General features: G+C 43.1%; 1 protein-coding gene across 2 annotated transcripts in view; it reads left to right on the top strand.

Annotated features, from left to right (window-relative positions):
• Nucleotides 1-16,480, top strand: part of LOC128120594 (zinc finger protein 25-like) — a 97,322-nt gene that overhangs the window by 68,450 nt on the left and 12,392 nt on the right. Inside the window, exons 1-2 of one of the 2 annotated variants that reach the window (XM_052754759.1) lie at nucleotides 298-541; nucleotides 3,989-4,115. In XM_052754759.1, coding sequence (XP_052610719.1) covers nucleotides 539-541; nucleotides 3,989-4,115 — 130 coding nt within the window. In that variant the 5' untranslated portion in view covers nucleotides 298-538. Of the gene's footprint in view, nucleotides 1-297; nucleotides 542-3,988; nucleotides 4,116-16,480 lie in introns of those variants that run through there. The other variant, XM_052754753.1, reaches the window with a different exon arrangement.

Raw genomic sequence — 16,480 nt, 5'->3', positions numbered from 1 at the left:
GGGATTAACAGTGGCGTACACCCTTAATCCCAGCGCTAGGAAGGCAGAGGCAGGCAGATCTCTGTGAGTTCGAGGCCAGCCTGGTCTACATAGTAAGTTCCAGAACAGGCAGGGCTACATAGAAAGACCCTATTTCGGGAGAGAGGGGAGGGGAGTCACTATACTATTTCCATTTATAAATACATATTAGGTAACATAACCTTCCGACAAGGTTCAATGTAAATGCACTGGTTTCTCTGCAGGAAGCCCTGCCGTAAAATACTCGCAGTCTTTTTAAATTCCCCTCTGGTTGGTGACGTTTACTGTCGCTTAGGGTCTCCCAGCCCCGTGGTGACGAAGGTCCAATCAAACACACAGGCCGGAGCAGGGCGGGCTTGCAGCCCTGCGCAGCCCCGGGTCTAAGCGCACCTGAGCCACCTGTCGCCATCTTGGGTCCTGTCCCGGTTCCCTCCCCGCTCACAAGTCCCGGGACGTGTCGCCGCGTGACACCTCCCCCCTCAGAACCACAGTGAGGACTCTGGGCGTCCGGAATCTGGAAATGGTGAGTCTGTGGCAGGTGGTCCCCAGGCCCGCGTCCTGCGGGCACCCCGGGCGTCCTGGGGGTCCCCGGCCCCTGCGCGGGGACTCTCCGCTGGCCCTGGGCGTGCGCGGTGCTGGACGGAAGGGAAGCGGTAACCGGTGTCTGGACCCTGCCCCAGCCTCCCATCCCTGTCCCCCTGGCTGCCGCCGTCCAATTCCCGAGACTCCATCCATCCATATCTAGGGTTTTGGGTGTTCAACTTGGTGCCAAGACGACCTCCTCTCTGTCCCTGGGACGCCAGGCTCGATCTGTCTCCCAGGTACCTGGAACCCCATCTATTTGTGTCACGAGCTCTATCTCTCGGCTCCGGTGACCTTAAGTGGTCCCTCGGTGGTAAAGCGCCCCTGGCCCGGGCATACCATGCGTGTTGCTGCGGCTGGATAGGTGTCCAGGGGTGCCGCCGGGGTGGTGGGACCCACAGGATGGACGCGGGGAGCATCGCTGTGGTGTTATGCCTGGTGAGCAGATCAGGGACCATAGCAACCAAAGAGCATGGAGTGGCCTCTGGAGATTGGTTTTGCCAGACTGCTAAACCAAGGTATTTTTTGTTGTTTTTTCGAGACTGGGTTTCTCTTTGTAGTTTTGGAGCCTGTCCTGGATCTCGCTCTATAGACCAGGCTGGCCTCGAACTCACAGAGATCCGCCTGGCTCTGCCTCCCGAGTGCTGGGATTAAAGGCGTGCGCCACGGCCACCGGCTAACCAAAGGTATTTTTATCAGCCTCTCCTCCCTGGGGACCAGCTCTCCAGTCCAGGCTTTTACATACTCCCTCACCTTGTGCCTGCGTAAACTAAGCCAGGGCTTGCGTCTCTGGCCCTCTCATTTTCTGTGATCTGTTTTCTGAATCTTTGGATCAGCTGTGTGCTGATCTGAATCCTGACATTCGAGTGTCACTTGGCTTTGTCTCTTGTCAGGAGGCCGGCCATCCTACCCTAGGTTTTCTGGGTCTCTCACAGTCTCTTCCACACAAGGGCATTTTCTTGAGGTTGTGAGGCTGCTAAAGATTGTAATCCTGATTCCCACTTCTTTTTTGGTTTTTCGAGACAGGGTTTCTCTGTGTAGCTTTGGTGCCTGTCCTGGATCGCGCTCTGTAGACCAGGCTGGCCTCGAACTCACAGAGATCCACCTGGCTCTGCTTCCCGAGTGCTGGGATGAAAGGCATGCGCCACCACCACCCAGCTTGATTCCCACCTCTTACTGGGTAACTTGACTAGCCACTTAGCCATTTCGAGTCATTTATGCATGTGTGGCACATGATAGGTAAGTGTCTGCCACCGAGGCTGCATGCTAGCTCATTCTGAAATTCTTTTCTGTGCCAAAATCCATGACCCTGGCTTCACCTGTGTAGAATTCTCTGAAGAAATAAAAACAAACAAAAAACGAAATTGCTTGGGGTAGGAGAGACAGAGAAGGCGGAGCTTAGGCCTTGGGACCCAGTGAGGACCTCATGGAAGAAGAAAAGGAAGTCAGGAGTTAGGCCTACCCTGTGGTAGTCCCCCTTTCCTAGAATGTTCTCCAGTACCTGGAATGGAGACTATGGAACCAAGACGGCCTGCTCTCTCCTGCGTCACTTTTTTCCCACAGGCCTTCTCTTTATTCCCGAGCCTTCCAAATGTGCGGAGAGCAGGGTTTCACACCCAGAACCCTGACGAACCCCATCAGTTGCTCCGAGGTCTGGCAACCAATTGCTAAAATCCAACCTCCATGCAAGCATCCCCTGTATCAACTTCTCCGTTCCACAGCCAGATCAGCTCTTTATTCATCATGATATATTCAAACGGACAATATTTTGTCATTTTCTCTGAGTCCTGGAGCAATGGTATTTTTAAGAATGAAAGTCTGGGCTGGGCGGTGGTGGCACACACCTTTAATCCCAGCACTCGGGAGGCAGAGCCAGGCAGATCTCTGTGAGTTCGAGGCCAGCCTGGGCTACAGAGTGAGTTCCAGGAAAGGCGCAAAGCTACACAAAGAAACCCTGTCTTGAAAAACCAAAATGGAAAAAAAAATAAATAAATAAAAGAATGAAAGTCTTATTGTAAACGTTTCAAGAAGATTCACTTGACCCCCTGAAAACCATGTTTGTGCCTTTCCTCTCTTGTCTAGACTCAGACACACAATCAGTGTGCCTTTGGATGGAGTTGACCCTTAGAAGTCGCACAGGGTGGTGTGTTCCCATTCCAAACTCTGCACTTCCTGGCCTCAAGTGTCAGAATGGCCTGACATTAAATGCCCAAGTGGCCCTGCCTCTGCTCTCTTGGGTGCCTAGTGAAAAGCCCCTGGTTATGTCAACAGCAGCCTGAGGTGGGGATGGAGCCCCTAAGAGGGGCAGCTGAGTTCCCTGCAGCTGGGAAGAATGTCATTCTGTATCCCATCTAAGAAGCACTTCCATTTTCCATGACTGACCTGTGTCACGGTGAACACATGGGAAGCCTTTTCCTGCTGTGTAGCCCTGGTGAGCATAGTACTCACGCAGAGTGGGCTAGCCTCAAACTCACAGAAATCTGCCTGCTTCTTCCTCTGCCTTGCCAGTGCTGGGATAAAAGGCACAGACCACCACACCCAGCTAAAAGTCTTGTTTTTGTTTTTTGAGACCGGTTCTTATGTACTCCAGTTTATGTAGCTGAGGGTGGCCATGATCTTCTAATCCTCATCCATTAAGCCATTTTTTGACATTCAGATTTCAGCTCCTTCAGATCCATCCCAACAGTAGTGACTGCTGGGTCCCTCCTTAGTTCTCTGTTTAAGGTTTTTAAAGAACTGCAATGTCAATTTATAAAATGGTTTTACTAATTTTCTTTCATATTAAGAACAGAATACAAGGATTCTTTTGGCATGCCCATTTCCTGTCAGCACTTGTAATTTGTCTTTTTCTTTTTTTTATAACTGTTTTTATAATTTAGAGTGCAGGCATCCTGCTATTTGATGCATTTGATATCTGTTGTGAGTCTGTTAGAATTCAAGCTGTCAAAAGCCACTGGAGGAGAGCACTCAAGTGTTGTCGGTGAATGGACAGAGTTCTACATTTTTCTCCTTTTTAATTACTTTACCCTGGAAGTAGTTAAGTGCTCCTGTGTTCTTAGATCCAGGGAGACTTGCCGTGCCCAGATGCCTTTGTTTTTCTGTATTCAATAAACTGAGGTCCTCGGCACCTGGGCCAAATGGAAGATTGCGGAGGACTGGGAGCCTTCATCGGGGAATCACAGGTGGAGCTTTCTGTGTGCAGTCCTTTGGAACACTCTGTCCATGTTTCCTGAAATCTTGACATTAACAGATATTTGGATTGATTTCTTTCTCCCATGAAACAAATCAAATGTCACCTGCTATGAGACCCACACACAGAACAGAGTGAACCCCCACCTCCTGTTTCAAAAGCTGAAGACTTGGGTTGAAGAGAAATGTGTCATTACAGGGGCTGGTGTCATTTGAGGACGTAGCCGTGGACTTCACCTGGGAGGAGTGGCAGGGCCTGGATGCTGCCCAGAGGACCCTCTACAAGGACGTGATGCTGGAGAACTACAGCAGCCTGCTGTCCCTGGGTGAGTGGCTCCTCTAGAAAGCTCAGAAACACTTGCTTTCTTTCTTCAGTTGGTAAGGTCGGAATCATTGCTCATTTAATACTAATTCTATATTACACATTTTAGTAGACACATGGTAATAACACATGTTTTTGAGAACAGCAGTTTTACAGTGCGCTTACGTCATTTCTAATGAACGTGAGAGATAAGTTTATCAGCTCGGGCATTACTTCTTTCTCTTGTGGACATTTGAAATTTATCTGATAAATATTTTGAAGGGTTTAATTGCTTTCGGTCATATTTGCCATTCTGTAGAACGTAAGTTACTCATCACGTCCATGCACATCTCAGCAAATATCACTCATCCTTTCTCCATCCCCATCATGCATTTCTCCATACTCGAGAGAAACTCTGTTTTCAATCTCTACTTCTTCGCAATGACCTTTATCTTGGAGTTTGGATAACAGAAAGGCATCTGGGTGTGTGTGTGTGTGTGTGTGTGTGTGTGTGTGTGTGTGTGTGTGTGTGTGAACATGTGTGCCTGCACATTTCACTCATGTCTTTGACTTTTCTGGGAAACGTCCACTCACTACAAACACGGAGCCCCACTGTTGGGGTTATTGGGGTGTTTGGTGTCCTTACACGTTATGGAAATTAATGTCTTGTTATAAGTCGTTTGACAGTGTTTTCTTCTTCTGTAAGTTGATTTCTTCTACTAATTGTTGCTTTTCTCTGTAGGTGGTTTGGAGACTGATGTCTCGAGTGTTGATTCTCACTTCTGTTCCCGTTCTCCACATGTATTAAAACGCTGATGCTGCCCGTATATTCTAGGAACTTCGTGGTTTTCATTCATTTTACTTTTAGTTGACTTCTATGGTGGCAATGAAGCATCCATTACCTTTCTCTACTTAGCTGCTGGATGCCTTCGTTTCTTAGCACAATTGACACATGAGAACTTCCCTTGTGAATGTGAGTTCTCGAGACTTGTTGAAAATCAGTCGGTGATGGTTAGTGGTCCATCGCACTGACAAAACACCGGAGACAGGTATTTTAAAAGGAGGAACAATTTGCCTTTGCTTGTGGTTTTGTTTTTAGTTGATTTATTTTAGAGTTACAGATGCATCTTTATTTAAAAATCTGAACTACCTATTTAGCGTTTTCCACTAACTAGGGGAGCAAAGACCTTTCACAGGCTCGGGCTCTTTTGCTTGCTTGGCTGCTGTTCTTGTGTGGGCTTGTGCCAGCTTGGCCCTTTTAGCTTCCTTGGCAGCCTGATAGTGGCTATCACTGAACTTTCTTTCCTCTTAGCCCTGACATCAGCAAGAGACCCGCCAGTGACGGCTGCGGGGATTTGTGGGTTTTTTTTTTTTTTTCTTTTTTTTAGAGAGAGAGAGAGGACAGCGTAACTTACCTGGTCAGAAATTTCTCAGAAAGGAACTCGGGGTTGCATTTTGCACTAAGAGACACGAGAGAGTCCCGGTGTGCTGTGGTAGATTTTGGGCTAGTTGAAAGATGGCGAGGAGCTTGGAAGAACACTGTGGCAGCATATGACGCTGCAAAAATTGCTCACTCCACTGCAGCCAGGAAGTAGAGTGGAGCTGACGTCCCTTCTAGCGTGGTTCCCCATGACATCGTTTCCTACCGATGGATTCTCTCCACTAACCTCTCCGGAAAACGGAGACCGAGTCTTTAACACCCAGTCTTTGGAGGGCATTTTAGGTCCAAAGCATAACGCTAACTCTGCAAGGTTCTCTATTTAGACAGCCCAGTGTGTTCCGTCTATTTACATGGTCCTCCTTATACCAGGACCTCGTCCTTTCGGTTCCTATCTTTGTGCAGCACTTTGAAGGCTAGTATCGCAAGGACTTTAAGTCGGTTGTGAACAAGGTTGTTTTCACAGTTAGCCTTTGGTCCTTAGCGTGTGTTGTTTGAGACGTTAAGATATTGTTTAGGACATCCTTTTCTATTCTCTGAAGATTATCATTGGAATTAAGATGATGATTTCAGTGACTCTGTAATTACTTGAAGTAATATAGCTGTTGAACAATTTTTTCTTTAATGTTTGTTTATTGGTTCGTGGTTTTGTGAGAAAGATTTCACTGTTTCCCAGGCTGGCCTTAAATTTACCACGTAGCCCAAGCTGGCCTCACAGCATGTCTCTTACCTTAGTGTTCTGGATCCTGGAATCTTCACATTGTTTCAAGGGATTGTGCCACCTTTAGCTTATTTTTCTCAGCGTTTTTTGTACTTCACTGTACTTACCTTTTACTTCTTGGTTAGTGAATTTTTAAAATAGGCCAGGGTTATAGCCCAGGGGTAAATAACTTCCTTGCATGTCTAAGATCCTGTATTCAATCCCCAGAATGGTAAAAGATAAATACAGATTAAAAAAAACAACAAAGTTACTGGAACTTTTAAAAAGTGGTATTTCTTTCTTCCTTTCTTTTTTAAACAGAATCGTACTTTGCAACCCTGGCTAGCCTGGAACTTACTGTTACACCAGGCTAGCTTCAAACTCGTAGAGATGCTCCTGTCTCTGATTCTCAAATGCTGAGAGTGAAGGCATGCACCTCCACTGCAGGAGAAGAAAACTTTCCAGTGTTTTCAGGGGCCACTTTGAATGGGGTTGAGTTCTGAATTTCCTGCAGTTTTGTTCTTTGTGCACAGAGAAGACGTGGCTTTCGGTGTTTTACAATTGTGTTTTGTAGCCTGAGTTACTTTGTCATTGTACACATACTACACACATTTTTTTGAGCCCTTAATTTTTACTTAAAGTAACATAATTTGCTCTCTAAATGTGGACACTTTTTGTGTTCTCCTTTCTTTCTTTCTGTTTTTGTTTTTGTTTTTCGAGACAGGGTTTCTCTGTGTAGCTTTGCGCCTTTCCTGGAACTCGCTTTGTAGACCAGACTGGCCTTGAACTCACAGAGATCCGCCTGCCTCTGCCTCCCGAGTGCTGGGATTAAAGGCGTGTGCCACCACCGCCCTTTATGCATCTATTGTGGCATTCATATTGTTGTTTATAGTTCAATGTGTCAATGTGATGATTTAAACTTGTGAATTTCCATATATGGTGCATGTGCTATTGTGCGGTAGCCACAAGAGAAGGCTGCTTGGACATGGGCTTAAACCAACAGAAAGTCTTTATTATCTGGTCACAACTACACTGGGTGTTCAGGATCCCAGTGTAGCACCAAGACTTTCTCAGGGTGAGCTTTTAAGCACAAAAGCCATGTTCTGGGTTGACATACTTCAGTTAACAAAACAGCCAGAAACGGAACTACAGAAGCCAATAAGCAAGGTTAGTGCATTTAGAGACTTTCCCAGAACTATGGACTTGATGGAGTAGGCCTTTGTTTTAGTTTTGGTGATGCTGTGTGTGTGTGCTGCATTTTATGGCCTGAGTGGTACTTCCATCATAGAGTCAGTTGTACTGAGGACTGGGGGCCTGTTATCAGCATCCCTGCGATGAATCACACATGATCCTTTTTACTAATCTTTTTTCTTTTGTTTTTGTTGTCGTTGGTTTTGGGGGTGTTTGTTTGTTTGTGACAGTGTTTCTCAGTGTAGCCCTGGCTGTCCTGGAACCTGCTCTGTAGACCAGGCTGGCCTCAAACACAGAAATCCACCTGCTTCTGCCTCCCAAGTACTGGGATTAAGGAACATGCCACGACACTTGGCCATTTGTAATCTTTTTATGTGTTGTTTTTCTAGTTTTGTTGAGAATTTTTGCGCCTGTGTTCATTAGGAATACCACATCTGTAATTCGGTTGCTGTGTTCCTGGCTAGTTTGGAAAACATTGTGATGCCCATGTGCTAACACCTGAGAGCTTGGCTGTTCCTCCAGTGGCTCTTTGATGTGCAGCAGCGCCACTGCGCTGTCCTCTGGGAATATTTAGAATTCTGTTTGTCTTGGAGTTTTGACAGTCACTGTACTGTGACAGAGTCATGGTTGGTCAGATCTATGGCTTCCTTTGAGCTTCCTGGACCTGAATGTGCTCATCTGTCCCACCATATAAGTTTTTCACTGAAGTGATATTGTAATGTCTTTTCCTTTTTCTTCTAGAATATTCATAAGGCACTTTTTCCTTCTTTCTAATCAATGGGAGGGAGTTGGGAGCAGGTGGCATATTACATGCCATGTGTATATACATGGAGGTCGGAGGCTAAATGTAGATTTGGGTCCTTGTCCTCCATCTTGAGATGGTGTTTCTTGTTGTTTGGGGGCTGCATATGTCAGTCTAGGTGGCCTGTGAGCTTGCTGGGGAGTCTCTGTCTCCGTGTCCATCTCTCCATAGGGGCACTGGGATTACAGATGCATGTTCCACGTCTCCAGTTCTGTTTGTTGTGGTTGGGTTTTTTTGGTTTTGTTTTGTTTTGTTTGCTTAGTGCTATGTGTCTGAACTCAGATCCTCAGGCTTGCACAGCCCTTTAACCCACTGAATCATCTCCCCAGCCTCAGACATTGGCTTTCTCAGTCACTTTGGAATCTTTTCGAATTTGAGTCCCCGGCCTCTGTTCATCGCTTGATGAACAGAGTTCTTCTGTAAAGCTTTTGACTCATTCTCCCCCTCACACAAAATATATTGAATAAGCTTGTTATATAAAGTCAGACCAAATGCTTATCAATAATCCAAACTGACTTCTTGTTGTAGAATATTATTTTAAGATGTGTTACATTTGTTCATGCTGTGGAACATTTGTTTAATGATGCAAAGATGTGTTGCATTTGTTTAATTCCATGAAGTTGTGTTACTGTGCCTGTCTAAAACACCTGATTGGTCTAATAAAGAGCTGAACAGCCAATAGCCTGACGAGAGAAAGGATAGGTGGGGTCAGCAGGCAGAGAGAGTAAATAGGAGGAGAAATCTGGGAGAAAAAGATGGAGAGAAGGAGGAGGACTCCAGGGGCCAGCCACCAGCTCCATAGCAAGCCTCGGAGTAACAAGTAAAGAAAGGTATATACTATAAGGATAAAAGCCCAGAGGCAAACGTTTAATTTAAGTTAAGAAAAACCGGCTAGAAATAAGCCAAGCTAAGGCTAGGCCTTATAAGTAAGAATAAGACTCCATGTATTTATTTGGGAGCTGGGTGGAGGGCCCCCAAAAGAATCCAAGAGCGAAAAACAACCAATAACAACTTCTAACAGGGTGTGCTTGTATTTAGGGAAACTAAAACATATTTACATATTCATAACACATGTAAGTACAAGAGCTGTGAAACACACAGAATTCTAAAGATTTACAGCGGCAGTTCCATAAATTTATATGTATTCAAATGTTAGGTGCTAGTTGTGAGCAACTATTAAGCCAAAAGCAAGAGAAATGGGAGGAAATTACATAGTTTTTTTTTTTTGTTTGTTTTTTGTTTTTTATTATTAAGAGATTTTCTATTCATTTTACATACCAACCCCAGATTCCCCTGTCCTCCCTCCTCCCACCCCCAGCCTTCCCCTGCAACCCACCCCTCATTCCCACCTCGTCCAAGGCATGACCCATGGGGAGTCAGCAGAGCCTGGTACATTCAGCTGAGGCAGGTCCAAGCCCCTTCTCCCTGCACCAAGGCTGCACAAAGTGTCTCACCATAGACACTAGGCTCCAAAAAGCTGGCTCATGCACCAGGGACAGATCCAGATCCTACTATCTGGGGGACCCTAAACAATTCAAGCTAAAAAACGGTCTCGCCTATCCAGAGGGCCTCGTCCATTACCATAGGGGCTCCTCAGCTATTGGTCCACAGTTCATGCATTTCTACTAGTTTGGCTGGTCATCTCTGTGCATTTTTCCATCATGATCTCGATGTCCCTTGATCATAGAATCCCTCCAGTCTCTCATCAACTGGACTCCTGGAGCTCAGCCTGGTGCCCAGCCATGGATCTCTGCATCTGCTTCCATCAGTCATTGGATGAGGGCTCTATGATGACAGTTAGGGTATTCAGCCATATGATCACCAGAGTAGGCCAGTTCAGACATCCTCTTGACTATTGCCAGTAGTCTAAATTGGGGTCATTCTTGTGGATTCCTGGGAACTTCCCTAGCACTCTGTTTCTCCCTATTCACATGATGTCTTCATTTATGATGGTATCTCTTTCCTTGATAGCCCACTCTGTCCCTGTTCCAGCTCGAACCTCCCGTTCCCCTATGTTCTCATCCCCCATCCCTTGCCCTCCAATAACCCTCCTCACTCCCAGTTTGCTCATGTAGATTTCATCTAATTCTCCTTCACTGGGTGATCCATGCATCCTTCCTAGGGTCCTCCCTGCTAGTTAGCCTCCCTGGAGCTGTGGGTTGCAGTCTGGTTATCCTTTGCTTTACATCTAGTATCCACTTATGAGTGAGTACATACCATGTTTGTCTTTCTGAGTCTCGGTTACCTCACTCAGGATGATTTTTTTCTAGTTCCATCCATTTGCCTGCAAACCTCATGCTGTCATTGTTTTTCTCTGCTGAGTAGTACTCCATTGTGTATATGTACCACATTTTCTTAATCCATTCTTCAGTTGACAGGCATCTAGGTTGTTTCTAGGTTCTTGCTATTATGAATAATGCTGCTATGAACATAGTTGAGCATGTGTCCTTGTGGTATGGTTGAGCATTCCTTGGGTATATGCCCAAGAGTGGTATAGCTGGGTCTTGAGAAGATTGATTCCCAATTTTCTGAGAAACTGCCATACTGATTTCCACAGTGGCTGTACAAGATTGCACTCCACCAACAGTGGAGGAGTGCTCCCCTTGCTCCACATCCTCTCCAACATAAGCTGTCTTCAGTGTTTTTTATCTTAGCCATTCTGATAGGTGTAAAATGGTATCTCAGAGTCTGTTTTGATTTGCATTTCCCTGATGACTAAGGATGTTGAGCATTTCCTTAAATGTCTTTTGGCCATTTGAGATTCTTCTTTTGAGAATTCTCTGTTTAGATCTATAGCCCATTTTTTAATTGGATTGTTAGATATTTTGATGTCTAGTTTTTTTAATTCTTTATGTATTTTGGAGATCAGCCCTCTGTCAGATGTGGGGTTGGTAAAGATCTTTTCCCATTCTGTAGGCTGTTGTTTTGTCTTATTGACCATGTCCTTTGCCCTACAAAAGCTTCTCAGTTTCAAGAGGTCCCATTTATTATTTATTGCTCTCAGTGTCTATGCTACTGGTGTTATATTTAGGAAGTGATCTCCTATACCAATGTGTTCAAGACTACTTCCCACTTTCTCTTCTATCAGGTTCAGTGTAACTGGATTTATGTTAAGGTCTTTGATCCACTTGGATTTGAGTTTTGTGCATGGTGACAGATATGGATCTATTTGTAATCTTCTACATGTTGACATCCAGTTGTTGAAGATGCTTTCTTTTTTCCATTGTACAGTTTTGGCTTCTTTGTCAAAAATCAGGTGTTCATACATGTGCAGATTAATGTCAGGGTCTTCAATTTGATTCCATTGGTCCACATGTCAGTTTTTAAGCCAGCACCAAGCTGTTTTCATTACTATAGCTCTATAGTAGAGCTTGACATCAGGGATTGTGATACCTCCAGAGGTTGCTTTATTGTACAGGATTCTTTTAGCTATCCTGGGTTTTTTTGTTTTTCCATATGAAGTTGAATATTGTTCTTTCCAGATCTGTGAAGAATTGTGTTGGGATTTTGATGGGGATTGCATTGAATCTGTAGATTGCTTTTGGTAAGATTGCTATTTTTACTATGTTAATCCCACCTATCCATGAACATGGGTGATCTTTCCATTTTCTGATATCTTCTTCAATGTCTTTCTTCAGAGACTTAAAGTTCTTATCGTACAGGTCTTTCACTTGCTTAGTTAGAGTTACCTAACTTCACAGCACTCCACGGTATTTTATATTATTTGTGGCTATTGTAAAGGGTGATGTTTCTCTGATTTCTTTCTCAGCCCATTTATCATTTGTGTACAGGAGGGCTACTGATTGTTTTCAGTTAATCTTGTATCCTGCCACATAACTGAAGGTGTTTATCAGCTGTAGGAGTTTCCTGGTAGAATTTTTGGGGTCATTTATTTATAGTATCATATCATCTGCAAATAGTGAAAGTTTGACTTCTTCCTTTCTACTTTCTATCCCTTTGATTTCGTTTTGTTGCCTTATTGCTATAGCTAGAACTTCAAGTACTATGTTGAATAAATATGGGGAGAGTGGACAGCCTTGTTTTGTTCTTGATTGTAGTGGAATCGCTTTGAGTTTCTTTCCATTTAATGTGGTGTTTGCTATTGGCTTGCTGTAAATTGCCTTTATTATGTTTAGATGTGTTCCTTATATTCCTGATCTCTCTAAGACCTTTATCATGAAGGGGTGTTGGATTTTGTCAAAGGCTTTTTTTTTCTTTCAGTTTGGTTATATGGTGTATTACATTGACAGCTTTTTGTATGTTGAACCATCCTTGCATCTCTGGGATGAAGCCTACTTGGTCATTGTGGATAATTTTTTTGATGTGTTCTTGATTCAGTTTGCCAATATTTTATTGAGTGTTTTTGCATCAATGTTCATGAAGGAGATTGGTCTGTAATTTTCTTTCTTTGTTGCATCTTTGTGTAGTTTGGTATCAGGGTAATTGTAGCCTCATAAAAAGAGTTTGATAATGTTCCTTCTGTTTCTATTGTGTGGAACAATTTGAAGAGTATTGGAATTAGCTCTTCTTTGAAAATCTGGTAGAATTGTGCGCTGAAACCATCTGGTCTTGGGCTGTTTTTGGTTGGGAGACTTTTTTTTTTTAAAGATTTATTTATTTAGAAGAGGGCATCAGATCTCATTACAAATGGTTGTGAGCCACCATATGGGTGCTGGGAATTGAACTCAGGACCTCCAAAAGAGCAGCCAGTGTTTTTAACCTCTGAGCCATCTCTCCAGCCCCCAGTTGGGAGACTTTTAATGACTGTTTCTATTTCCTTAGGGGTTATTGGTCTATTTAAATAGTTTATCTGGTTTTGATTTAACTTTGGTATGTAGTACCTATCCAGAAAATTGTCCATTCCTTTCAGATTTTTCAATTTTGTGGAGTACAGGTTTTTGAAGTATGACCTGCTGATTCTCTGGATTTCCTCATTGTCTGTTGTTATGTCTCCCTTTTCATTTCTGATTTTGTTAATTTGGATGTGCTCTCTCTCTCTGCCTTTTGCTTAATTTGGATAAGGGCTTGTCTATCTTGCTGATTTTCTCAAAGAATCAACTCTTTGTTCCATTGATTCTTTGTATTGTTCTCTTTGTTTCTATTTCATTGATTTCAGCCCTCAATTTGTTTATTTCCTGGCATCTATTCCTCCTTTGTGAGTTTGTTTCTTTTTGTTCTAGTGCTGTTGGGTGTGCTGTTAAGTCACTGGTGTGAGATTTCTCCATCTTCTTTATGTGGGCATTTAGTGCTATGAATTTCCCTCTTAGCACTGTTTCATAGTGTCCAATAAGTTTGTGTATGTTGTACTTTCATTTTCATTGAATTTTAGGAAATCTTTAATTTCTTTCTTTATTTCTTCCTTGACCCATTGGTGTTCCAGGTGGGCATTATTCAGTTTCCATGAGATTGTAGGCTTTCTATAATTTTTGTTGTTGCTGAGATCTAACTTTAAGCCATGGTAGTCCAATAAAATACAGGAGGTTATTCTAATTTTTTTGTATCTGTTGAGATTTGCTTTGTGACCAAGCATGTGGTCAATTTTAGAGAAGGTTCCATGGGGTGCTGAGAAGAAAGTATATTCTTTTGTGTTAGGGTGGAATGTTCTGTAGATATCTATTAAGTCCATTTGAGTCATAACTTCTGTTAGGTCCCTTATTTCTCTGTTAAGTTTCAGTGTGGCAGATCTATCCAGTGGTAAAAGTGGGGTGTTGAAATCTCTCACTTTTAGTGTGTGGGGTTTGATGTGCAATTTAAGCTTTAGTAATGTTTCTTTTATAAATGTGGGTACCCTTGTATTTGGGGAATAGATGTTCAGAATCAAGACTTCATCTTGGTGGATTTTCCCTGTGATAAGTATGTAATGTCCTTCCCAATCTCTTTTGATTGATTTTAGTTTGACGTCTATTTTATTAGATACTAGGATAGCTATACCAGCTTGCTTCTTAAGTCCATTTGATTGGAAAGTCTTTTCCCAGTCTTTTACTCTGAGGTAGTGTCTGTCTTTGAAGTTGAGGTGTGTTTCTTGTATGCAGCAGCAGGATGGATCCTGGTTTTTTTTTTTTTTGTCCATTCTGTTAGCCTGTGTCTTTTTATAGGTGAATTGAGTCCATTGATATTAAAGGATATTAATGACCAGTGAGTGTTAATTCCTGTTATTTTTTGGTGGTAGTGTTGTGTGTTTCCCTTCTTTGGTATTTGTTGGTGTGGGATTATCTATTGCCTGTGTTTTCATGGCTGTATCTAACTTCCTTAGGTTGGATTTTTCCTTCTAGTGCTTTCTGTAGGGCTGGGTTTGTGAGCAGGTATTGTTTAAATCTGGTTTTAGCATGGAATATTTTGTTTACTCTGTCTATGGCAATTGAGAGTTTTGCTAGATATAATAGTCTGGGTTTGGCATCCATGGTCTCTTAGTGTCTGCATAACATCTGTCCAAGACCTTCTGGCTTTCAGAGTCTCCATTGAGAAGTCGGGTGTTATTCTGATGGGTCTGCCTTTATATGTTACTTGGCCTTTTTCCTTTGCAGCTCTTTTTTCTTTATTCTGTATGTTTAGTGGTTTGATTATTATGTGGTGAGGGAACTTTTTTTGGGATCCAGACTATTTGGTGTTCTGTAAACTTCTTGGATCTTCATAGGCATTTCCTTCTTTAGGTTGGGAAAGTTTTATTCTATGATTTTGTTTAATATATTTTCTGTGCCTTTAAGTTGGTCTTCTTCTTCTTCTATCCCTATTATTCTTAGATTTGGTCTTTTCATGGTTTCCCAAATTTCCTGGACATTATGTTACAACTTTTTTTGGCTTTAGTGTTTTCTTTGACTGATGAATCTATTTCCTCTATTGTATCTTCAATGCTAGAGATTCTCTCTTCCATGTCTTGCATTCTGTTGGTTATGCTTGCATCAGTAGTTCCTGTTCATTTACTCAGATTTTCCATTTTCAGCATTCCCTCAGTTTGTGTCTTCTTTATTGTCTCTATTTCAGTCAAATCTTGGACTGTTTCCTTCACCTGTTTAATTGCTTTTTCTTGGTCTTCTTTAAGGGATTTATTGATTTTTTTCCAATTATTTGTTTGTCTTTTCCTCAATTTTCTTTATTGATTTCTTCCACTTTTTTTTTTTTTTTTTGATTTTTCGAGACAGGGTTTCTCTGTGTAGCTTTGCGCCTTTCCTGGAACTCACTTGGTAGTCCAGGCTGGCCTCGAACTCACAGAGATCCGCCTGGCTCTGCCTCCCGAGTGCTGGGATTAAAGGCGTGCGCCACCACCGCCCGGCGATTTCTTCCACTTTTATGATTGTCTTTTCTTCAATTTCTTTAAGGGAATTTTTCACTTCCTCTTTAAAGGCCTCCATCATCTTCTTAAAGTCATTTTTAAGGTCAATTTCTTCTGCTGCTTCTGCGTTGGGATGTTCAGGTCTTGCTGATGTAGAACCACTAGGTTCTGATGGTGCCATATTGGTCTTTATGTTGTTGACTGTATTTTTGCACTGATGTCTACCCATCTATCTCTTCTTCCACTCTGTGCAAGTGGTGTCAGTGTCTGAGGGAGCCTCTCTTGGTCCGATTGATACTCTTGGTCTAGTCTGGGCTCTTGGTCCAATTGGTGCTGATGGATTCTGTGTCTCAGGGAGCAGCTCTTAGTCCAATGGGCACTAGTGGGCTCTGTCTCAGGGAGCAGCTATTCCCTATCAGTGCAGGGTAGGCTTGTGACTCCAGTGGTCACTGGTGTTGCTAGTGGCTGTTTTCTTAGTGAGGGGGCAGAGAAAGAGGCAGTTGCCTAGTCCCTGGGGCTCCAATGGCTGGGCTTTTTTTTTTTTTTTTAAGAAGGATTGTCTTAATTAGATTAGTTGTTGTGGGAAGACCCAGTCAAATGTGCGTGGCACCATTCCCTTGGCAGAGGACTAGAAAATTTGAGCTGAGCACAGCCGGCAACCAGGTGAGCATGCATGTATTTACTTCTTTCTGCTTTTGACTATGGATGTGACCAGCTGCTTCAAACTCCTGCTACTGTTGAAATTACATAGTTTTAAAATGTCATGACAAACACTTCTCTAAGATAGAAAAAAAAGGCAATCTGAAGTGTATTTAAATGACCAAGATTTTTTACTGGATTCCTGATTGTCACTTTTGGCAACTTACCCCAGGCTTGTAGGCAGAGTTTTTCATTGGGACTCGGAAATAACCACACAGAGACTTAATATTAATTATAAATGCTCAGTCAATAGCTTAGGCTTGTTACTAACTAGCTCTTACAACTTAAAT

This window comes from Peromyscus californicus, unplaced genomic scaffold (assembly GCF_007827085.1).
Source record: "Peromyscus californicus insignis strain IS unplaced genomic scaffold, ASM782708v3 Scaffold_11__1_contigs__length_118956290, whole genome shotgun sequence".
Lineage (NCBI taxonomy): Eukaryota > Metazoa > Chordata > Mammalia > Rodentia > Cricetidae > Peromyscus > Peromyscus californicus.
The sequence above is the reverse complement of the archived record's forward strand: the minus strand, read 5'-3'. Positions and strand labels throughout refer to the sequence as shown.